Genomic DNA, 17,057 nt, shown 5'->3' with positions numbered 1-17,057 from the left:
TTTCCGGGTGATGGCGGCGGAGGGGCCAGGAGCGCAGGTACCGGAGGCAGAGGGCCGGGCTCCGGCTCCGGCCCAGCGCTGAGGGGGGTCCGGGAGCCGGGCAGGGCCCGCAGCGAGCCCCGGGGGGGTGCAGTGAGACGGGGCCGGGGTACGATGAGCCCGGCCCGCAGCACCCAGCGCTGAGCCTGCCCCGCGGCCGCCGCCAGCGCCGGAGATGGCAGCGGAGTCCGTAAGTGAAGGGCGGGCGCGGTGAGGGGCCGGGCTGGAGGCTGTGCGGAGCCTGGCGCTGCACCAGGCCCTGCACCCGAACCCGGGGCACGGGTACCCGCAGATCGCTCCGAGAACACCCCCCAAGGCTGTGCCATCGGCCCCGGCTGGGAGAGGCATTGAGCAGACTGTCAGCAGCCCCAGCAGTGCTGCTGGTGCTGAAGAGCATGTGGAAGTGAGAGTGTCCCTTTAAATAAGGCTTTGTCCTGAGTTTGTTTGGCCCCTGGGCCCCTCCTGTGACGCTGGGTTTGTCTTCTGAGCCCTTTTCGTTTGGTGTCTGGAACTGCTTTTAGTTGTCAGTCCTGGAAATGCTCCAGCCGTGTTTAACTTGCCCCTTAGGAACTGGCTGGCTCTCGTGTTCAGCCAAAACAGAGTTCTATGGAATAAACATCGTGGTTATTAGCAGGTTCCCAATTCAGATCATCGCTGAACAAATAACAAGTCGAGAGAGCAGAGCCCTGAGCTGGTTTTACAAGATAGTTTCCAATTTAACAAGATCTTAATAAGGGGAACTGACTTCAAATACTAATTCTATCACATGGATTCTTGTAGACGATCCCCATCTGGCAGAACAAACCCCATGGCTCAGCACGCAGCGTTGTCAGGAGAATCGGGTCAAACCTCCCTTTAAAGCCCTGTCCTAGGGCAACCTTTGAGGTAAGAAGCCATCAGGGATGTGGTCTGGAGCAGGATGTGGCACTGTCATGTGGTGCTGCTTGTGGCTATGGAGCTGCAGGATAATGAATGCTCAGATTCCTTAATTCCTTTTTCATTCTCTTCCTGTAAAGTGGTGGTTGGCAGCAGAAGGTGCCTGCTCAGGTGCTGCCTATGGACTGGGTTAGCAAGCTGGAGGACACCGAAGTGTTGAGCTACTGAACCAGAGCTTTGTTGTGTGACCTCCAGCAGCCACGTGCCCTCTGGGCCTGTGCTTCAAAACAAGAAGGGTTTCTGGAAGCACGTCACTGTTTGAGCTCAAGGGCAGCGCTGGGACTTGTAGAGGCACCGTGTTGCACATGGGCCTTGGCAGCGTGCTCAGCTGTATCAGGTGTCCCTTCGCTGCCCTGCAGCTTAGGCTTGGAGAGCACAGTAACATACCAGACACCCGGGAGCCTGCAGCAGCCAGCAGATGATGTCTCCCTCAGCCAAATGGTGTTGCTCTCACACATCAACACATGCAGCTGCCAGCCTGAACAGAGGAGAGGCTTTGACAACCAGTGCAGCACATCTGGGGTGGCTTTAGGAGACAGGGTCACCATCCTCTTAATGTAACTTCCTTCTTTTTAGGTTCTACCTAATGTCTCGGATCTCTATTTAAATGATGTCCCTCCAGTCCCCACCTTGGCAGACGTTGTGTGGATAGCAGCAGATGATGAGGAAACATACGCCAGAGTCAGGTTGGGTTCCTCTTTGTGTCTGCTGGTCCTTACTTCTATAGCTGGTTTATTTGTCACAGCATAGGTCTGACATTGATTAAATGACTGCAGCTTCCTGCCCTCTCAAGATCTGATGTGGTGCCTGTTGAAATACATTTTTCCCAATGATGGAGATGGAGAAAAACCAAATTGGACAAAGGATGCTGGGAGGAATTCCTGTAGGCAGTGCTAGGAGCCTGTGTCATGCCATGTTTCACCTACTGATAGAGCTGCATAGAGCAGCCCCCTTAATCTGTGTTAGATTCTGGTTAGAAAGTTGGTAACTTTTTGGTTAGAAAATTGAAGAGTTGAGTTCTCCTGGGGTTGAAATGTTCTGGCCCCAGGAGTTTGGTTCTGATCAGCTGAACTTTTGTACTTAAAGCAGGGCAATAATAACAGGTATCTTGTGAAAGATAAACAGACTTTGAAGTCAGAGGTAAAGTTAATCAGTAAGTGATGTTCCCTCATGCAGCCAGCACGCTGCCTGGCATGGAAACACAGCTACGAGGAGAGAACTGACTTGAAACTGTGTGAGCACACCCCAGCTTTTGTCCCTGTGTCCTCCCAGCAGATCTGGTGTCATGATTTCTGTATTCCTTGTAATTTTCTATGGTTTCATAGTGCTTGTAAGGCAGAGAGCACATACAGTGGCACATACAGCAGAGTGGCACAGTAATTCATTGTGTTGAAGTCTTCTGCTGTCCTGAGGTGGAGGCAGAGCTTTGCCACGTTGTTGTCATGGAGGGGTCTGGGCCTTGCAAATGACCAGTGGGGTTTTGTCCTGTAGGAGCGACACTCGCCCGCTGAAGCACAAGTGGAAGCCAAGTCCCTTCACTGTTATACAGCGAAATGCTTCAGTCCCCAACCTGAGGAAGCAGGAGGAGAAGCTGCTGGCCTTGAAGAAACCTGGTTTACCAGCACTGAGCCGAACTACAGAGCTCCAGGATGAGCTGAGTCACCTTCGGAGTCAGATAGCTAAAATAGTCGCTGCAGAATCAGGTAGGAACATCATGCACTTTGGTTTGTTGAATGAGAAGGGCTGACTTAGTGAATCATGTTATTTCCCCATGCTGACCAGACTTAGACCTGCCCGACAACAACAACAAAAGGGGATTGTGCCACACTTGGAATGATACCAGGCAGGTGAAGTCCTGTTTATGGTGGGTAATAGTGGCTGATGAAACCTTGCTTATCATCCATCTGAAAGCAAGTGATGTTAATTCCCAGATGGCTGCTTTGTGCTGTGCAGCGTGCAGAAATCAAACCTCTGGTGATCTGTGAAAGGCACGTGGTTGCCTGATGATTGGAGCCCCAAGCTACAGCTTGCAGCTTTATTGACAGCATATATTTAACCCAGCTATCCACAACCCATCAGTGCATTTGAACAGGAAATAGAGTTGTGGTGTTTGATTTAGTTAAAATGCTGGTTTCTGCATGGCAGATTTGGATTGAGGGTTTGTTCACTTCAGTCAATGGACTCCAAGAATCTACTTGACATCAGTAGTGTAAATGCTTAGGCCACCACACAAGAACACATGGGATGCATTTAGCTGTAGTGCAGAGTTGTATTTAGATGAGATGAGGTGCTTCTGATGATTGTCATCACACTTCTGTAGTTGTATGCACACACAGAGTACCATCTCCTTGTGCTGCTGTTTCTTGTCATCTTTGCTCCTCTCACAGGACACTGGATCCTGACACACCACTTGCCTCCACTGGTACAGTGGCACATCAGATTGAGGCCACTCTGGACATGAGGGAGATGCACTACCCTTAGCTCTGCAGGGAGCAAGCATGAAACGAGGCATCACAGATGTCCCTTGCAGACAGGCTGCATGTGTCCTCTTCTTTATACAAGATCAGAGGAACAGCTGAACTGGAATAAAGGACAGGGGAAATTCTGTGTTTTCCTTTGAAGTGTTGTCTCAGCTCTACACTTGCTGTGTGCTAGAAAAGTCTGGTTGAATTCAAGGAGAATAATCATGAGGGAAATTTGAGATCCAGATGGGAGAAAAATGATTTAATCATTTAATACCTTTCTCTCTCCCTCTCCACTCAGCAGTGGGCCTGGCTGTTACCAGCTGGCATTTGAGAACAGTTGCTATTGACTTCATGTCCTTCAAGTCAATAACAGGGAGCTGTGATGTAGGGCCCTGCTGTGACTTGTAATCTGATGAAGGAGATAACTGTTTAGCAGACTTATTTTGGAAAGATTGATGTCAACAAAGAAATACTGTGCAGTCTGCTTTGTTATATACTGTTAGAGAATCCCCTGCATTGGAAACTGATAACTATCTACAGGTTTGCTCTGAGGCCAAGGGCATTAGTGCTTTAAGGTGCAGTTTGTTTTCAGAACAGGAAGGGTCTTTCACAGAGATGTACACAAAATGCATTTCTGGGGGTTTGGTTGTTTTCCCTTAATGTTTTACACTGGTTGTTTTCTTTTCCAGCTTCTGCTTCATTCACACCAGATTTATTGTCTCCAGGGAGTTCAAACGCATCTTCTCCTTTACCTTGTTTCGGAGCCTCTTTCCAGTCTACAACCTCCTTTGTCATCAGTGACATCACGGAGGAGGAGGCAGAGCTGGAGAGCCCCGAGCTCCCGTCCGTGTCCCTGCTCTGCTCCACAGCCTCTGAGTGCTGCAAACCAGAGGCAAAGGATCCCGATGAGGAGGACTCTGTGTCTCTGTCCAAGGCCAGCAGTTTCGCAGACATGATGGGCATCCTCAAAGACATTCATAGGATGAAACAAAGCAAAGACTTGTAAGTGCTTCCTGAACACCCATGATTTTATCTTCTTTTCTTTTATTCCTGCCTGTCCAATCACTTCAGAGGCTGGGTGCTGCATTCCCTGCTCCTTGGTGCTGCTCTGTCAGTCACAGTGGGGAAATTCCTCCTTGTAGCTAAGTATGTACCAGTCCTCCTTTAAAATACATGTAAATACCCATCTTTAATGAGGAGAGCACCTATCCATTGTATAGCTATCCATTGTATGTGAAAAAGAAAAAATCCTTCCAGGACTTGACCTCAACACCACTTGCAGATTCCTGTTGAGGATATGTTGCTGTGAATAATTATTGAAGTTTTATTTCACTTGTTATTAACACAGTTGAGTAAAAATTATAAAGAGCTTCAGTGCTGAGATTTCAATCCACAGGATGAGCTCCAGGTTTTCTAAGCCAGCAGGAAAGTGAACTGCTTTTACGTTTTAAATGCTTTTTGCATCTCCTCCACTTGGGCAAACGCTAATATAGAATGGTTTGGGTTGGAAAGGACCTTAGGATTATCCAGTTCCAACCCCCTGCCACGGGCAGGGATGCCCCACACTAGACCATGTCTCCTAAGGCTCTGTGCAGCCTGGCCTTGAACACTACCAGGGATGGGGCAGCCACAGCTTCTCTGGGCACCCTGTGCCAGCGCCTCAGCACCCTCACAGGGAACAGCTTCTGCCTTATCTCCAACCTGAACTTCCCCTGTTTCAGTTTAAACCCATGACAAAGGCTGCAGAAACATCCTTCAGACTCTTTAAGCCAGAGCCGTAAAGCCTTTAGCTGGCATTTCTCGTGGCTGACACGTTGTGCTCTTGTCTTCCAAGCAGAAACCGAACGTCACTGAAGGAGGAGGACCCGGCAGTTCTCATCGCCGAAGTCCTGAGAAGGAAATTTGCCCTCAAGGATGAAGATCTGGCCCTGAAGGAGAAGTGATGCTCCTGGCATTCAACTCTGCAAGCGTTACTGCTCCCACAATGTTTTCCACAGTAGCTGCCTTCCTAAGGATGGAGCCTTTTGCCTCTTTTGTCAATGAGAAATGGTTTCTGCACTGGACATGGACTTAGGAAAGACCCTTTGGATTTGGTGTGTTTTCCATGTATTGTTACGTTTAAGACAAAACTTTTTCAGAAGATGGAAATTCTTTTCCACCTGTATTTTGATGTTGATTATTGCTGAGGATCTTCTAGAGTGAAACACGTGCTGCTGGATGATGTTCTTCCCACCTACATTTTCCTTAGGTTCACATTAAGCATTAGCTTGTACCTGCCTCGTTCCAGTGTGACCAGTTACCATTTCCAGTATAAAGGAATGGCAAAGAGCCCGTTCTGTCGCTTGTTCTGAGCATGGTACAGAGCTACTGAGAATAAGCTACCCAGCGCTTCCAGGCCTTCAGTGTTTAGGAGGTGGTTAAATGACAGCAGCAGAAGTTGTCCTCCAGGTACCTGTGTCTGCCCCATGGCAGGAAGAGCCCATGGGCAGTGATCAAATCACCCGTCCCACCAAAGGGCCATGGGGTGGTTTTAGGCTGCCCTGGGTATTCCCAAGTAAGTTACCCCACAACTGCATGACAGAATGGCCTTCATTTCTTGCCAGTAATTTAATGTTTCATTACTAGTCCTTGTATTCAGATAATGTACTTTATTTAGCACTCAGAAGGTCTATTTATTGCTAAGAACCAAGCACCCGCCACAAGAGCTGTCACTGAGGAAGGGGACGAAGGAGCTTGGCATTGCCTGTGGCTACACTTCTCACTGACTGAAGAGCTTTCCTTCAGCTACACCTCCTCTGCAGTGTTCTCATGGCTGTATTTAAAGGATGTTGGGTTTTCTTCCTTTATATAAAATGGAGCCTTAATAAGACAATGGCTGTCCTTGATACTGTTAATGCACGTGTCCAAACATGTCAGCAGGGGCGTTTGTGTCTTGGGCAGGCTGGGGAGTGACAGTTCAGCTGCTGCGGCCCAGGCCCTGGCTGGGGTGCTGGAGATGAGTGCACTCAGATGCCAAAGCCTTTGTTAATGCCCCAGCCTTCAGCCCTGGAACAATTGACTCCTCATCCCCACCTTAAAAGAAGCTTGTACCTGCCTCTGGCCAGTGGGAGTAGCAGCTAAGACTTCATCAGTTTCTTAGGGAGCTGATACAGCTTCTCCCCCTCAGATGTGGGCCAAGAGCCAGTGGATGTGACCCTTCTCCCTGTCCCAGTGTAAGGATTTGATGGCACCTGCCTGTGGATAAGATGGAGCTGTAACCAAGAGTTGCTGGTTCATAGGAGCCTGCTCCATGTGCAGACAGGCTATACAAGTGTATTAGCACAATTCACTTTGAGCTATGGCATAACTCCACTTTGCTCCATTGTACATTGTAACTACTGTACATTAGTTTGGCCGGAGGGGAAAGTGAAGCTGGCTTAAGAGGTGCCATTTGCAGTGGTAAAGAAGGACATACCTGACATTTAAAAAGAAACCAAAAGGTGGTTGCTGCTGCCAGGACAGGCTGTTCTGCTCACAGATGGACTCTGCTGCTCATGACCCTGGGGTTTTGGAGCAGCTGGTACTTTAGAACAGATAACATCTAAAGTAGCCCATCCAAAAGCAGGGGCTTATGTTGAACGTGCAGCATACAGGACATTCCACTGCTGTTACTGCGGAGGGCAACTGCCACAAGTAGCTACACCAGTACAGACCCATTGTATTGCCTCACTGCTCCCACAGAAACAGCTGCAGGCCATAACCCATCAGGGGCAGCCCCACTGCACTGACCTGCATCCAACCTGCCCAGGAGCTCCCAGCACCGTGCTGGGACTGTTCACACTCAGATGCACTGTGACAACTCATCCTCTGCCACAGCTTCACTTTGAAACTCTCCTGAGGGACCTGGGCTGTACCCAGGAGTCAAACACTGAAACCAGCACACCCAGAGTGCTTCAAAGTTCTACCTTTATTAAAGCATAATTTCAGTGCACAGAGGGGTCTTGCCTGACGCATGAGGCTGCTGCAGGTGCTGCAGCATACATACAGCAGCAGTGGGTACACCTCCCCAGTGCTGACAAACAAAAACGCTTTCCGGGGGCTGCACAACCCATTCGAAGGCCTGTGTCAGTGCTTGATGACTCTGCCCCCCTCCGAATCCTGCGTGAACAGCAGCTCATAGCACAGCTCCGGCTCCTGCTCCCCCCCTCGGCTCCAGCCCCATCCTGCAGCACTGCTGGAACAGCCCTTGGAGGGAGAGCAGGGGAGCTGCCTGCATGGAGATGGGACCTCCCAGTGAGCAATGACCCTGTTCCCCTCCGAGTCCTGGGTGAAGAGCTCCCTGCAGGGACTGTCCCATCCCACCTGGGCTGAAGCAGCAGCCGTGTTCTGGCTGTGCTCTCGCAGGGGCCACACTCTACCTGGTCCCTGCGGAGCAGGATGGAAGCCAGGAGCCTGGATCCTGCCGCTCCTGACAGCAGGGTTTGTGTTCTCAGTCAAATCCCTTAAAGCATTAACACTGCTCCCTTGTGTTGGTTCCTTACTCTGCTTTGCACCCAGTCTCCACTGGAAGTCAAGTCCGGCCTTTGCCTCCTCAGGGGGTCCCCTGCTGCTGCTGGATGAAGCTGCTTCTCCAGGCAACACCTGGGCCTTGTGTGTGTGAGGGATGAGCTGGGTGCCCTCTGAACCGCAGGGGAGGCTGGAGCAGCAGCGACCATCTCCTGCCCCACTGGAGGTCTCCACCTGTGGCTCCCTGAAAGGATCTGCACAACACGGGGCTGTAACCGGTGCTGTCCCCTCCTCGCCTCGGAAGGGTGCTTGGTGCTGGGCTCCTTCCATCCGCGGCAAAGCCAAGATCTTCACACGGGAGGCAGCCACAGAAATACCTTTTCCTTTGCAGTCCTTCTGTGGGATGGAAGGAGCCAGCCTGGAGTTTTCTTTGTCTGTTTCATCTGCAAACAAGAAGGAATCAGGTAAAACCTGAGCTGGTGCACACACTGCTCAGGACCAGTCACTACCATTCCTTGATGCTCAGCTCAGAGCTGCCACTCGTGTTCTCCAGGCCAGGCTGGGGCTGTGCTTAGCGCTCAGGTTGCTCCCACTGAAACCTGGCTGTGACTGCTCTCACTTATGCTTTAACCTAATACTGGCCAAGGTGCCTGCACTCAGCTTAACCACTGCAACAAAACCCTTTGGGGAATGCAACCCTTTAACCTTGCCCCAAAATGCGCTGTTTGCCACAGCGAGGAGGGGTCCCTGCTACAGCCCGAGGCTGTGCCCCCCCCCCAGGGGCACACACAGGTACCTGTTCTGCTGAAGAAGGACGAGATCCTGGTTTGCTTCGTGCGCGGCCGAGAGCCTCTGCTCTGTGTGGAAGCAGCGGAGCAGGATCTCCTTCCCAGGCCCCGCACAGGGGCTCTGGGGGTGGCTCTGAGGGGCTGGGGGTGGAAAGGAGCAGGTGAACGGTGCTGTAGAACCGGCTCCTCCCCCCGGAGCTGCCGAGCGATCCCTGCCGTTGTTAACGCTTCCTGCGGGAAGGGGCCCATGGGGTCATGGCGCAGGATGCTCAGCACCACAACCCGCTCCCGGCAGGATGCTCAGCACCGCAGCCCCCGCCCCGCCCGCTCCCACCGCTCTCCGCTGCCCCCCCCCCCCGCCCCGGCCCCCGGCCCCGGTCCCGGTCCCGGCCTCACCTGCTCCGCCGCGCGCTCCCGCTCCCGTTCTCCCGTCTCCAGCCACACATCACACCCCCCCCGCACCGCGGCCGCCCCGCGCCTCATGCCCGGGCCCGCAGTGCCCATGCGCGGGACCGCCCCCTGCTCCCGCCACTGCGCACGCTCGACGTGGACTCTGACCAATCAGAGCCACGGGGAGGGATGAGCGGCAGGCGGAGCCCCGCCCACCACGGGCCGTGCCCTATAAAAGGGCGCACCAGGGCAGCGCCCAGAGCCATAGAACGGGGCCTGAACCGGTAACAGGTGAGCTCGCTCCTTGTCCGTGGTGTGCTCCATGGGCAGGATCCCACCGCTGCCAGCAGCGGGCACTGCAGGGAGCTCCTCACCTTTGCTTTGGCACCAGCGCACGGCAGCACTAAGATTAGTTCATTCATAAGAGTATATATGTAAAATATTCTATATATAAGATTATTTCATTTATTAAAAGGACATGGAGCTGTTGGAGCAAGTCCAGAGGAGGCCACGAGGATGCTCAGGGGCTGGAGCAGCTCCTGTATGGAGCCAGGCTGAGAACATTGGGGCTGTTCAGCCTGGAGAAGAGAAACTGTGTGGAGACCTCTTTAGCAAGCCCCAGAAGACAGGTCAAGCAGTCCAGGATGCATTAGTCCCTTAAAGAAAACAAGAACACCACTTGGGCAGTGCAAGATGCTCCATGTGTGGAGTCAACCTGCAGCTGAGCCTTGAGACTAGGAGTGTGAACGGAGGAAGACAGGACCTCACCCAGAGCAGAGCCACCGTGTGACACCCAAGGCTTCCCTGCTCTGAGGGAACACACTTATTGCAGCAGAGCTCTTCAGAGCACGAGCTTTATGCTGAAATTTCATGTTCATACCCCAGCTGCAGCTTTACCTTCCCCAGAGAGGAGCAGGAGCCCCTACAGCTGTGCTTAGGGGAAGGGTTTGGGGTGTTTTCAAGGCAGCTGTACCCAATGGCAACTTTGCACCCAACCCACCCAAAAAGCATCTTTCCTCAGAGCACAAGTACAGTCATACCCGTTCCTCACACACCAGAACACAGACACGTCCTTGCACACAGGAGTTAATCTCCAGCATCTGGCACACACCAAACCAACTCCTGGCCACACCACCATTGTCACTGGGGCAGGTGGAAGATCCCAGCACAGAACAGGTTCCTGCCTTCTATGCTCTGACACTGCAGGATGCAGGACACAAGTCACCATTGACTAGAACAAGTCATCTTCTAGCAGCCCTCATCAAAAGCAGGCTCGGATCAGTCATGTGGTAACAAGGACTCGTTTGTTGAAGCATCAGCACCAAAAGGGAGGTGGCTCTGAACTCCTTTGGACAAACACAACAGCTGACGCCTGCTGAGGTGTCCAAACAAAGCTCTGATTGTAGGATGAAGACAATGGGAGTGCTCTAGGAAAGGCAGCACAGCCGTGGATGTGAGGACCCATCCACCCAGCACTGGGAGCCTGCTGCCCACCTCAGCCAACCCCTTTGGTTTCTCATGTCATTTGCAGAAGCCATTCTCATAAGAGCACTGTGCAGCTTTATTTAGTTATTCACTCAGTTACAGCAGTATTGTAGCAGACTGGGACAGAGTCAGATCTTTGAAGTGTAACATATTTAGCATGGAACAGTGTATTTTACTTATTCCTTTCACAAACGTCTTACAGAGCTGATACAGTACTAGCCATCAACCCAGCAGCGAGCGCGCTGGAGTAGAAAAGGATGCAACAAGAAGATAGCTACACTGGAAAGACAACACTTTAGAAAAGTGAAACATGGAAGGTCTCCCCTCTAGCCCCCAAGTGTACAGTTTGGATCTAATTTTACAGCTCTACATCAGTTTCTAGAAACTTAAAGAAAATAACCCAGAACCGAAACAAAACCAAAGAGAAAACCACTGGCCAGTACAGTCTTTGGATATTTAGAGGAGGGGGAGAGAGTCAGTTTCCAGAATGAAGTCAGTCGGTTTCAGCCTCACCAGGGTCTTTGCCTTCTTTGTTCTTTCTAACCTCTTCAATATGCTTGTCCTGCAAGACAACAGCAAGGAAGCAGTGAGCCGAGGGCAGGCTCCAGGCTGGCACAGCAAGCTCCAGCTTCCCACAGCAACCTGTGCACACAGGTCACTGACACCAGCTCCAGGATGAAGCTCTGCAAGGAAGCAGGGACCTGCTGCTCCAGCTCCATCCATTCCCTCTCCCCCAAGAGGATTTCTGCAGATTTAACCTTTCAAGACAACACCAGCACAGAACCACCACATTCTATGCCTATACATTCATAGCATCCCCCTCACTCGGCCATTTACTTGGCTTTATTTAAGCAGGATTTGAAGTAAGGAGCATGGATAAGCTCACTCCCGAAGGGAACTGGGACTCCACACCCACCTTCTCCCTCAAGCGCTCCAGTTTAGCAGCCATTTGTGCCTCACGGTTTTCTTTGTTAGCTTCCATTTTGTGGGTCAGCTTCTCCTCTGCCATCTTGCTGAAGTTGTTGTTTTCCTCAATGGCTTTCTGCAGCACCTCCTTCTCGTGCTCCCGCTTCTCAGCCAGCTGCTTCAGGACTTCTGCTTCATGACACTAATGACACAAGGAGGGTGCTTGGATGTGAGAGGAACCACAGGCAGCTACAGCTGCGCTGCTCATGGCTCCCAGCAGGAACCATCTGCTGCTGGTTTGCAACAGCACAACTCTGACACAGGACCAAGCTCCCTGGTGTTCCCCCACCCACAGAACCCACATTTCACCATCACAACCTCCCACAAAACTTCAGTTTCTGTTTTGTTAAATGGATTTTTTGGGGAGATAAAACTTTTGTCAAGTATTAACATTGATGGATCTTTCCTAGGAAATTCTCACTGCTCAGAATGGTGAATCTTTGTGATTCAGGTCGTACAGGAGGTGCCTCCATTCGTAAGCCTCTGCATATTCAAGAGCTCCAAGCTACATCAACAGCAAGATCCTGCACCAAGCTGGACACTGCATTCACACACCTCACTGCACATTCACCACTATGTTTTCTAGAAGGAAATGGATCTTACGATGTTAAGGACCAGAAAACGCCTCATCCCCTCTCAACTACACAGCTTCTCTCCCAGTTTTTCCAGTGACCATTCAAGATCGCTTTGGGAACAAAGCTGGAGCTTTGCAGACCATGACAAAGGTTCCCAAAAGCCTCAGAGACTCCAGAACAGTCAGATGAATACTCCATTTACTACAATACAAATTGAGAATCACTTGTCCCACACAGCCAGTGAATAGTAATTAAAAAAGCCAAACAAAAAGCAAAACTACCTGCCCAGACTGCTTGAGCAGAGCTCACTTAAGCTGATTCAAGTTTACCTTACGCCTCTCCTCTGCTGCTTCCAATTTCTTCCGGATCTCCTCCAATGACACATCCTTCTTCTTTGGGGGAGAAATAGGGAACTCTGGAACAGCTTCTTTTGAGGGGGGACTGAGGATCAGCTCAAATGCCTGCCCAGAAGCACGCTTTTCCAGCTCCTTCACTTGAATATCTAGGAACATGATGGGGGGACAAAGAAGCTGAACAATATTTTAAGCCAGGAACTGAAGTAACTTGAGCAACAGCCTCCGAATACTCAGCACCACAAAGCCCACCTAAGGGAGCAGTTAACATGGGAGCCAATGCTCTAGTTTTAAGCAGCAGCATCACCATCCAAAACCACGGCAGGCAATTTTGTTTGCAGTTTTTCATCGTGCATTTATGCTACCCAAGCACCTGACATTTGATTTTAGCCTTTAATATCCAGGGCCATGAAAACAAGATTATCCCCATTGGAGAATGGGTGAATTTTCATTGGCAATGACAAGTTTAAGGAGGTTTCAAGGTGTTTGCCTAAAGACCTGACACCAGGTTTCAAAGAACCATGCAAGCCAGTGTTCTCTTCAAACACCTATGAGGAGGCACATCAGCCCCTGGCATGGTGTCAGCTGTACCAGCACACCAGCTTTGATCACCACGATGATCGTCAGCTCTGTTCACAGAGCAGATGGCATGCAGCTGAGCTGAAGCCCATCTGCTACCAGCCTCCTCCAAGAGGGCTTTCGTTATGTTGTCACAAGCACCCGGTTCCAACAGCTTCTCCAAAGCAGCCTCGAGATGGGTGTAAACCCCGTGACAACGCCTGGTTTTACTATATTGGGTTAAGTCATTTCTGAGGAAATTGAGAGGAAAAAACAACATCGGAGCATTCAGTGCATAATATCACATACCAGAAGTAGCCATGACCAAAATATATGATGCCAGAAACCAACTCTGCAAGAACACCAATCAGCCGGAGTCCTAGATAACAAAGAAAGATGCTTTTGAATAGCGAGTACATGAATTTCATCTACCTCCTAATAAAAACGGTTCAGCACAATCAGACCTGCTGAACAAAAGGCAGTTAATGCGGTCAGACATTCCCGTCTGGAAGGCTGATGCACATGAACAGCAGACACCTTCCCCATTACGGGTGCTGCAGGATCTATGTGTACGGCTGCAGTCGGGTGGTTTCAGTCCCCATTTGCTCCACCGTGATTAAGAAACGCGAACAAAGGCTCCCATCGGAGCGCTCATTGAGCGGCAGCCGCGGTACGGGACTGCGCAGGGCGGGTGCCCGACAGGGCGGCACAGCCGCGCCGAGCTCCTTCACACCCGCGTTGGTGCGAGCCGCTGGAGCGGGTCGGGAGCGCGCACACGGCCCCGGAGCGCGCACACGGCCCCGCGAACAGAGCCACAGCGCGCAGTACCCAGCGGGGCTGCTCCGCTCCCAGCCGCCGCCGAGGCGCGGCCCCGCGCGTGTGCGCGCACCCGGCGCCGCCCGGCCGCACACCGGCCCCGCCCCCCGCTCCGCCGGCAGCCAATGGGAGCCGAGCCCGAGGCCCCGCCCGCGCCTTCCCAACCGCACCGAATTCAAACCGCCGGGGAGGCAGAGCGCGCGCGCGCGCTCCCCGGGCGCGGGGGGCTCGAGGGAGGGCGGGGCCAACGGCAACATCCGGGCACCTGGCGCCCCCCGCCGCAGGTGCGGCCCCACCCCGGCCGGGCCCCCCGCGCCGGCGCGCCTGAGCCGCGGGAACCCGCGCGGGCACCGCCCCTTCCCCACAACAATGGCGGGGTCCCGGCGGGGGGGGGGGGGGGGGGGGTGGGGGCGCCACGCGCAGGGCGGGGGGATGGGGGGGGCGTCACGCGCAGGGCGGCGCCCCCCGCACCGAGCCCGGGACAAAGGACCCCTCGTTCCGCGCCGGGAACGGGGCCGCCCCCCCCGTTGTCTCCCCCCCCCCTTTGTCACCGCGATGCCCGGAGCCGAGGGCGGGGCCGCGACCCCCAACACCGGAACGGACAAAGCGGCGGACGCGGAGCCCCTTCCTCAACCGCCCCCCCCGCTGCGGTCTCGCTCCTCCCGACCCCCTCCTCAGCCTCCCCTCCGCTGCGGCACCGCCGCCCGTTCCCTCGGGGCTCCCGGGGCTCCGTGCGCCTGCGCCGCCGCTCTGCAGGCACCGGGGGGGTGGGGGGGGGGCCGCGGGTCCCGGTGCCGCCGCGCACCCACCTGCCCGCGCCGCCGCTCCGGCCGCACTCCGCTCCCGCCCGCCGCGACAAGCATAAAAGCGCCAAACAAAGGCACGTGACCCGCCCCGCCCCGCTGCCATTGGCCGAGCGCGGCGGCACGTGCCGCGCGGCGGGTGGGGGGGGGGGGGGCGGCGAGGCTGGGGGCGCGCGCCCACTCCCCGCCTTCCGGTGCATGCCGGGAAGTGTAGTCCCGCGCTGCCGCGGGCGGGGGCGGGAGGGGGGGAAGGGGCAGCGACCCCCGGGACCTGCGGGGGGTGGGGGGGGTTCGGGGGGTTCGGGGCCTCGCAGCTCCCCCCCCCTCCTGCCCCCCCCCCCGCCCGTGCCCGGCGGCTCCGGGGCCTCCCTTTGTCTGCTCCGTCGGGGGCACTGCCCGGGGGGGGGGCACTGAGCTCAGAGCCCTCGGTGCCCTCACGGCCACCACCACGTGCCGCCGGTCACCAGCACCAAAGCGGGGCCGTGGTGCCGGCGGTGCCCCCGCCCCATTGCCTTCACAGTGCGTTCTGGGGTCGGGGTCACCCCTTTGGGGTGGCACCAATGAATCAAAGCACATCCACAGCACCCGCGTCCATGTGGGTTCCATGGCATGCACATAACGGCCCTGTAGAGATGATCCATCCCTGTGCCATGGGCTGCACGGTGAGCGTTCCCCTTTCCAAGATAAGGCTATTGCCAAGTGCAGGGAAGTGGCTCGCATGCAAATGTGCTTTTAATGAACCGGCTGCGTTTGTGTGTGCTCCATACAAATGACTGGGGCACAATCCCCACGGTAGCCTCGCGCTCCAGCCACTTGGGTTACACCAAAAGTCAACGTGCACAAAGGCAGATGGCCGGAGGACAGCGCGCACGTTCTGCCACAAACCAAGCCCAAAGCGACGGCCTCCCTACCCTCAGTGCTGAAGAAAGGACTTTTCCAACGGACCCACCCTTGTGCGCACTCTTAAAAACAAGGATTTTGCACCAAAAAAGATAAAACACAAAACCCCACCTTGCACACGGTTAATATTGTGACAGAACCACACAAAGCTTTCAAAACAGAGATTATTTTAAACACTTGCCCTGTTTTTCGCTGATCTGATGTCTATTTCCATGGAAACCACATCCAGCAGCTGAGCTGCTAGGACTGGGAGAGTTTCTGCTGGAGCGCCTTGCCGGGCATGGGAAGAGCCATTTTCCAGCAGCGTGTTGGAACCTTTCTGTGTGCTTAAAGGGGTTTCAGAGTCCCAATGCTGCTTGGCCCTTCAGGTCATGCCTGGTGCAGTCGCAGGGCTCCTGGCTCAACAGCAGTGGTAGATGCACAGACAGCACACACAACATGTGTTTTTTAAGTGAAGCATCTTGAATGCTTGGATTACATTGCATGAGATGCTGCTGGAAGACAAAGCAGCCAAGGGAGCATGCCATCAGCCTCTGTTTTACTTGATTAATTATCGTCTGTGTTGGATGCTTTAATATTAATGCCTTTTAGTCAAATCACTGAGCTTATCCTAGGATGATCTCAGCATTTCCCAGAGGAAACGAGGCTTCCTGGGCTCGGGGCTTTCTGTTTGGTACCTGTGTGACTGCCTCCAGTCAGCCCTCACCCCGTGAGAGATGATGATGAAACATCATTTGCCACCACTGAGGAAGGGATGCAGGCTGAGATAAAACCAGGGATCACGCAGGGGCTGTTCCCAGTGATTTCCATCTTATTTCCTGGGCTTCTCACAGGGAAAAAAAAGAGAAAGGAAGGAAGAAAGGAGCTGAATGTAACCTAGTTCCTTTGCAAACTGGCTTTAAAGCCAAACCCATTCCTTTCAGATAAGAAATCTCCGATGTAAAAGGCAACCTGGTTTATTGATGAGAGGCACGGAGCTGGGGTCTGTTCTCAGCTCTGGCAGTTTCCATGCTGAGCCTCCCCAGCAACCCCTTTACAGCACCTGCCTCGGCTGTTTCCAACTTCAACCCAAACCATTGAGTATTTACTGGGGTACAAAGGGGGATAATGGCTGTTGGCAGCTGGGGAGGCACTGAGACAATCTGGGTTTTGGCTCCGTTGCAGGAGCAGTTTTATTTTTGGACAGTTTCATCAAACCCGTTTCTCTCGGTGGAATTTATTTTTGTCTGATCTTGAGCAGAATGGAGAATATGAAAATCTTTTATTCCATTTGCATTTGATTTGTGTTCATCGACACATTTACCGCAGCTTTAAACAGACTCTTCTTTCCAGCAGCGTGTGGCTGTGGAAGGGCTTTTACCCACTGAATTCCTTATCACCAACAAAAGCTTTTCGCTGTAATTCCAGGTTTCCCAAAGGAAAAGAGGAAGCAGCAGCAGGAGAAGTTTCCTCCATCATGTCACTATCTAGCCCCGAACCAGGGTTTGAGATGGAAGTT

General features: G+C 53.2%; 3 protein-coding genes across 4 annotated transcripts; 1 reads left to right on the top strand and 2 right to left on the bottom strand.

Moving 5' to 3' along the window:
- On the top strand, nt 1-6,309 carry MTFR1L (mitochondrial fission regulator 1 like). 2 transcript variants are annotated; one of them, XM_005142415.3, is made up of 6 exons: nt 1-229; nt 820-924; nt 1,552-1,661; nt 2,467-2,678; nt 4,130-4,442; nt 5,278-6,309. In XM_005142415.3, the coding sequence occupies exons 1-6, from the start codon at nt 215-217 to the stop codon at nt 5,381-5,383; spliced, it is 861 nt and encodes a 286-aa protein (XP_005142472.2). In that variant the 5' UTR covers nt 1-214; the 3' UTR covers nt 5,384-6,309. The 2 variants fall into 2 exon arrangements, with proteins under 2 accessions (XP_005142472.2, XP_033925311.1); XM_034069420.1 differs by having other exon boundaries at nt 5,275-6,309.
- A 1,081-nt stretch (nt 6,310-7,390) lies between these two features.
- On the bottom strand, nt 7,391-9,204 carry LOC117436990 (uncharacterized). Its single transcript, XM_034069303.1, has 3 exons — nt 9,110-9,204; nt 8,722-8,854; nt 7,391-8,368 (listed from the first exon to the last, which is right to left on the bottom strand). The coding sequence occupies exons 1-3, from the start codon at nt 9,194-9,196 to the stop codon at nt 7,545-7,547; spliced, it is 1,044 nt and encodes a 347-aa protein (XP_033925194.1). The 5' UTR covers nt 9,197-9,204; the 3' UTR covers nt 7,391-7,544.
- A 1,439-nt stretch (nt 9,205-10,643) lies between these two features.
- Nucleotides 10,644-14,747, bottom strand: STMN1 (stathmin 1). The gene is made up of 5 exons (XM_034069412.1): nt 14,666-14,747; nt 13,350-13,419; nt 12,459-12,631; nt 11,505-11,696; nt 10,644-11,150 (listed from the first exon to the last, which is right to left on the bottom strand). The coding sequence occupies exons 2-5, from the start codon at nt 13,360-13,362 to the stop codon at nt 11,082-11,084; spliced, it is 447 nt and encodes a 148-aa protein (XP_033925303.1). The 5' UTR covers nt 13,363-13,419; nt 14,666-14,747; the 3' UTR covers nt 10,644-11,081.
- Nucleotides 14,748-17,057: the final 2,310 nt, after the last annotated feature.

This window comes from Melopsittacus undulatus, chromosome 14, assembly GCF_012275295.1.
Source record: "Melopsittacus undulatus isolate bMelUnd1 chromosome 14, bMelUnd1.mat.Z, whole genome shotgun sequence".
Taxonomy (NCBI): Eukaryota; Metazoa; Chordata; class Aves; order Psittaciformes; family Psittaculidae; genus Melopsittacus; species Melopsittacus undulatus.
The sequence above is the reverse complement of the archived record's forward strand: the minus strand, read 5'-3'. Positions and strand labels throughout refer to the sequence as shown.

Coding starts and splice junctions, on each gene's coding strand:
- MTFR1L (XM_034069420.1), top strand. Junction 925..1,551: donor GTCCTAGGGCAACCTTTGAG/GTAAGAAGCCAT, acceptor CCTTCTTTTTAG/GTTCTACCTAATGTCTCGGA. Junction 1,662..2,466: donor GAAACATACGCCAGAGTCAG/GTTGGGTTCCTC, acceptor TTTGTCCTGTAG/GAGCGACACTCGCCCGCTGA.
- LOC117436990 (XM_034069303.1), bottom strand. CDS start 9,196: ATGAGGCGCGGGGCGGCCGCGGTGCGGGGGGGGTGTGATGTGTGGCTG. Junction 8,855..9,109: donor GGGAGCGCGCGGCGGAGCAG/GTGAGGCCGGGA, acceptor TTCCACCCCCAG/CCCCTCAGAGCCACCCCCAG. Junction 8,369..8,721: donor GTCCTTCTTCAGCAGAACAG/GTACCTGTGTGT, acceptor TCTTGTTTGCAG/ATGAAACAGACAAAGAAAAC.
- STMN1 (XM_034069412.1), bottom strand. Junction 11,697..12,458: donor CAGCAGAGGAGAGGCGTAAG/GTAAACTTGAAT, acceptor TTGTGTCATTAG/TGTCATGAAGCAGAAGTCCT. Junction 11,151..11,504: donor TGGAGCGCTTGAGGGAGAAG/GTGGGTGTGGAG, acceptor GTTGTCTTGCAG/GACAAGCATATTGAAGAGGT.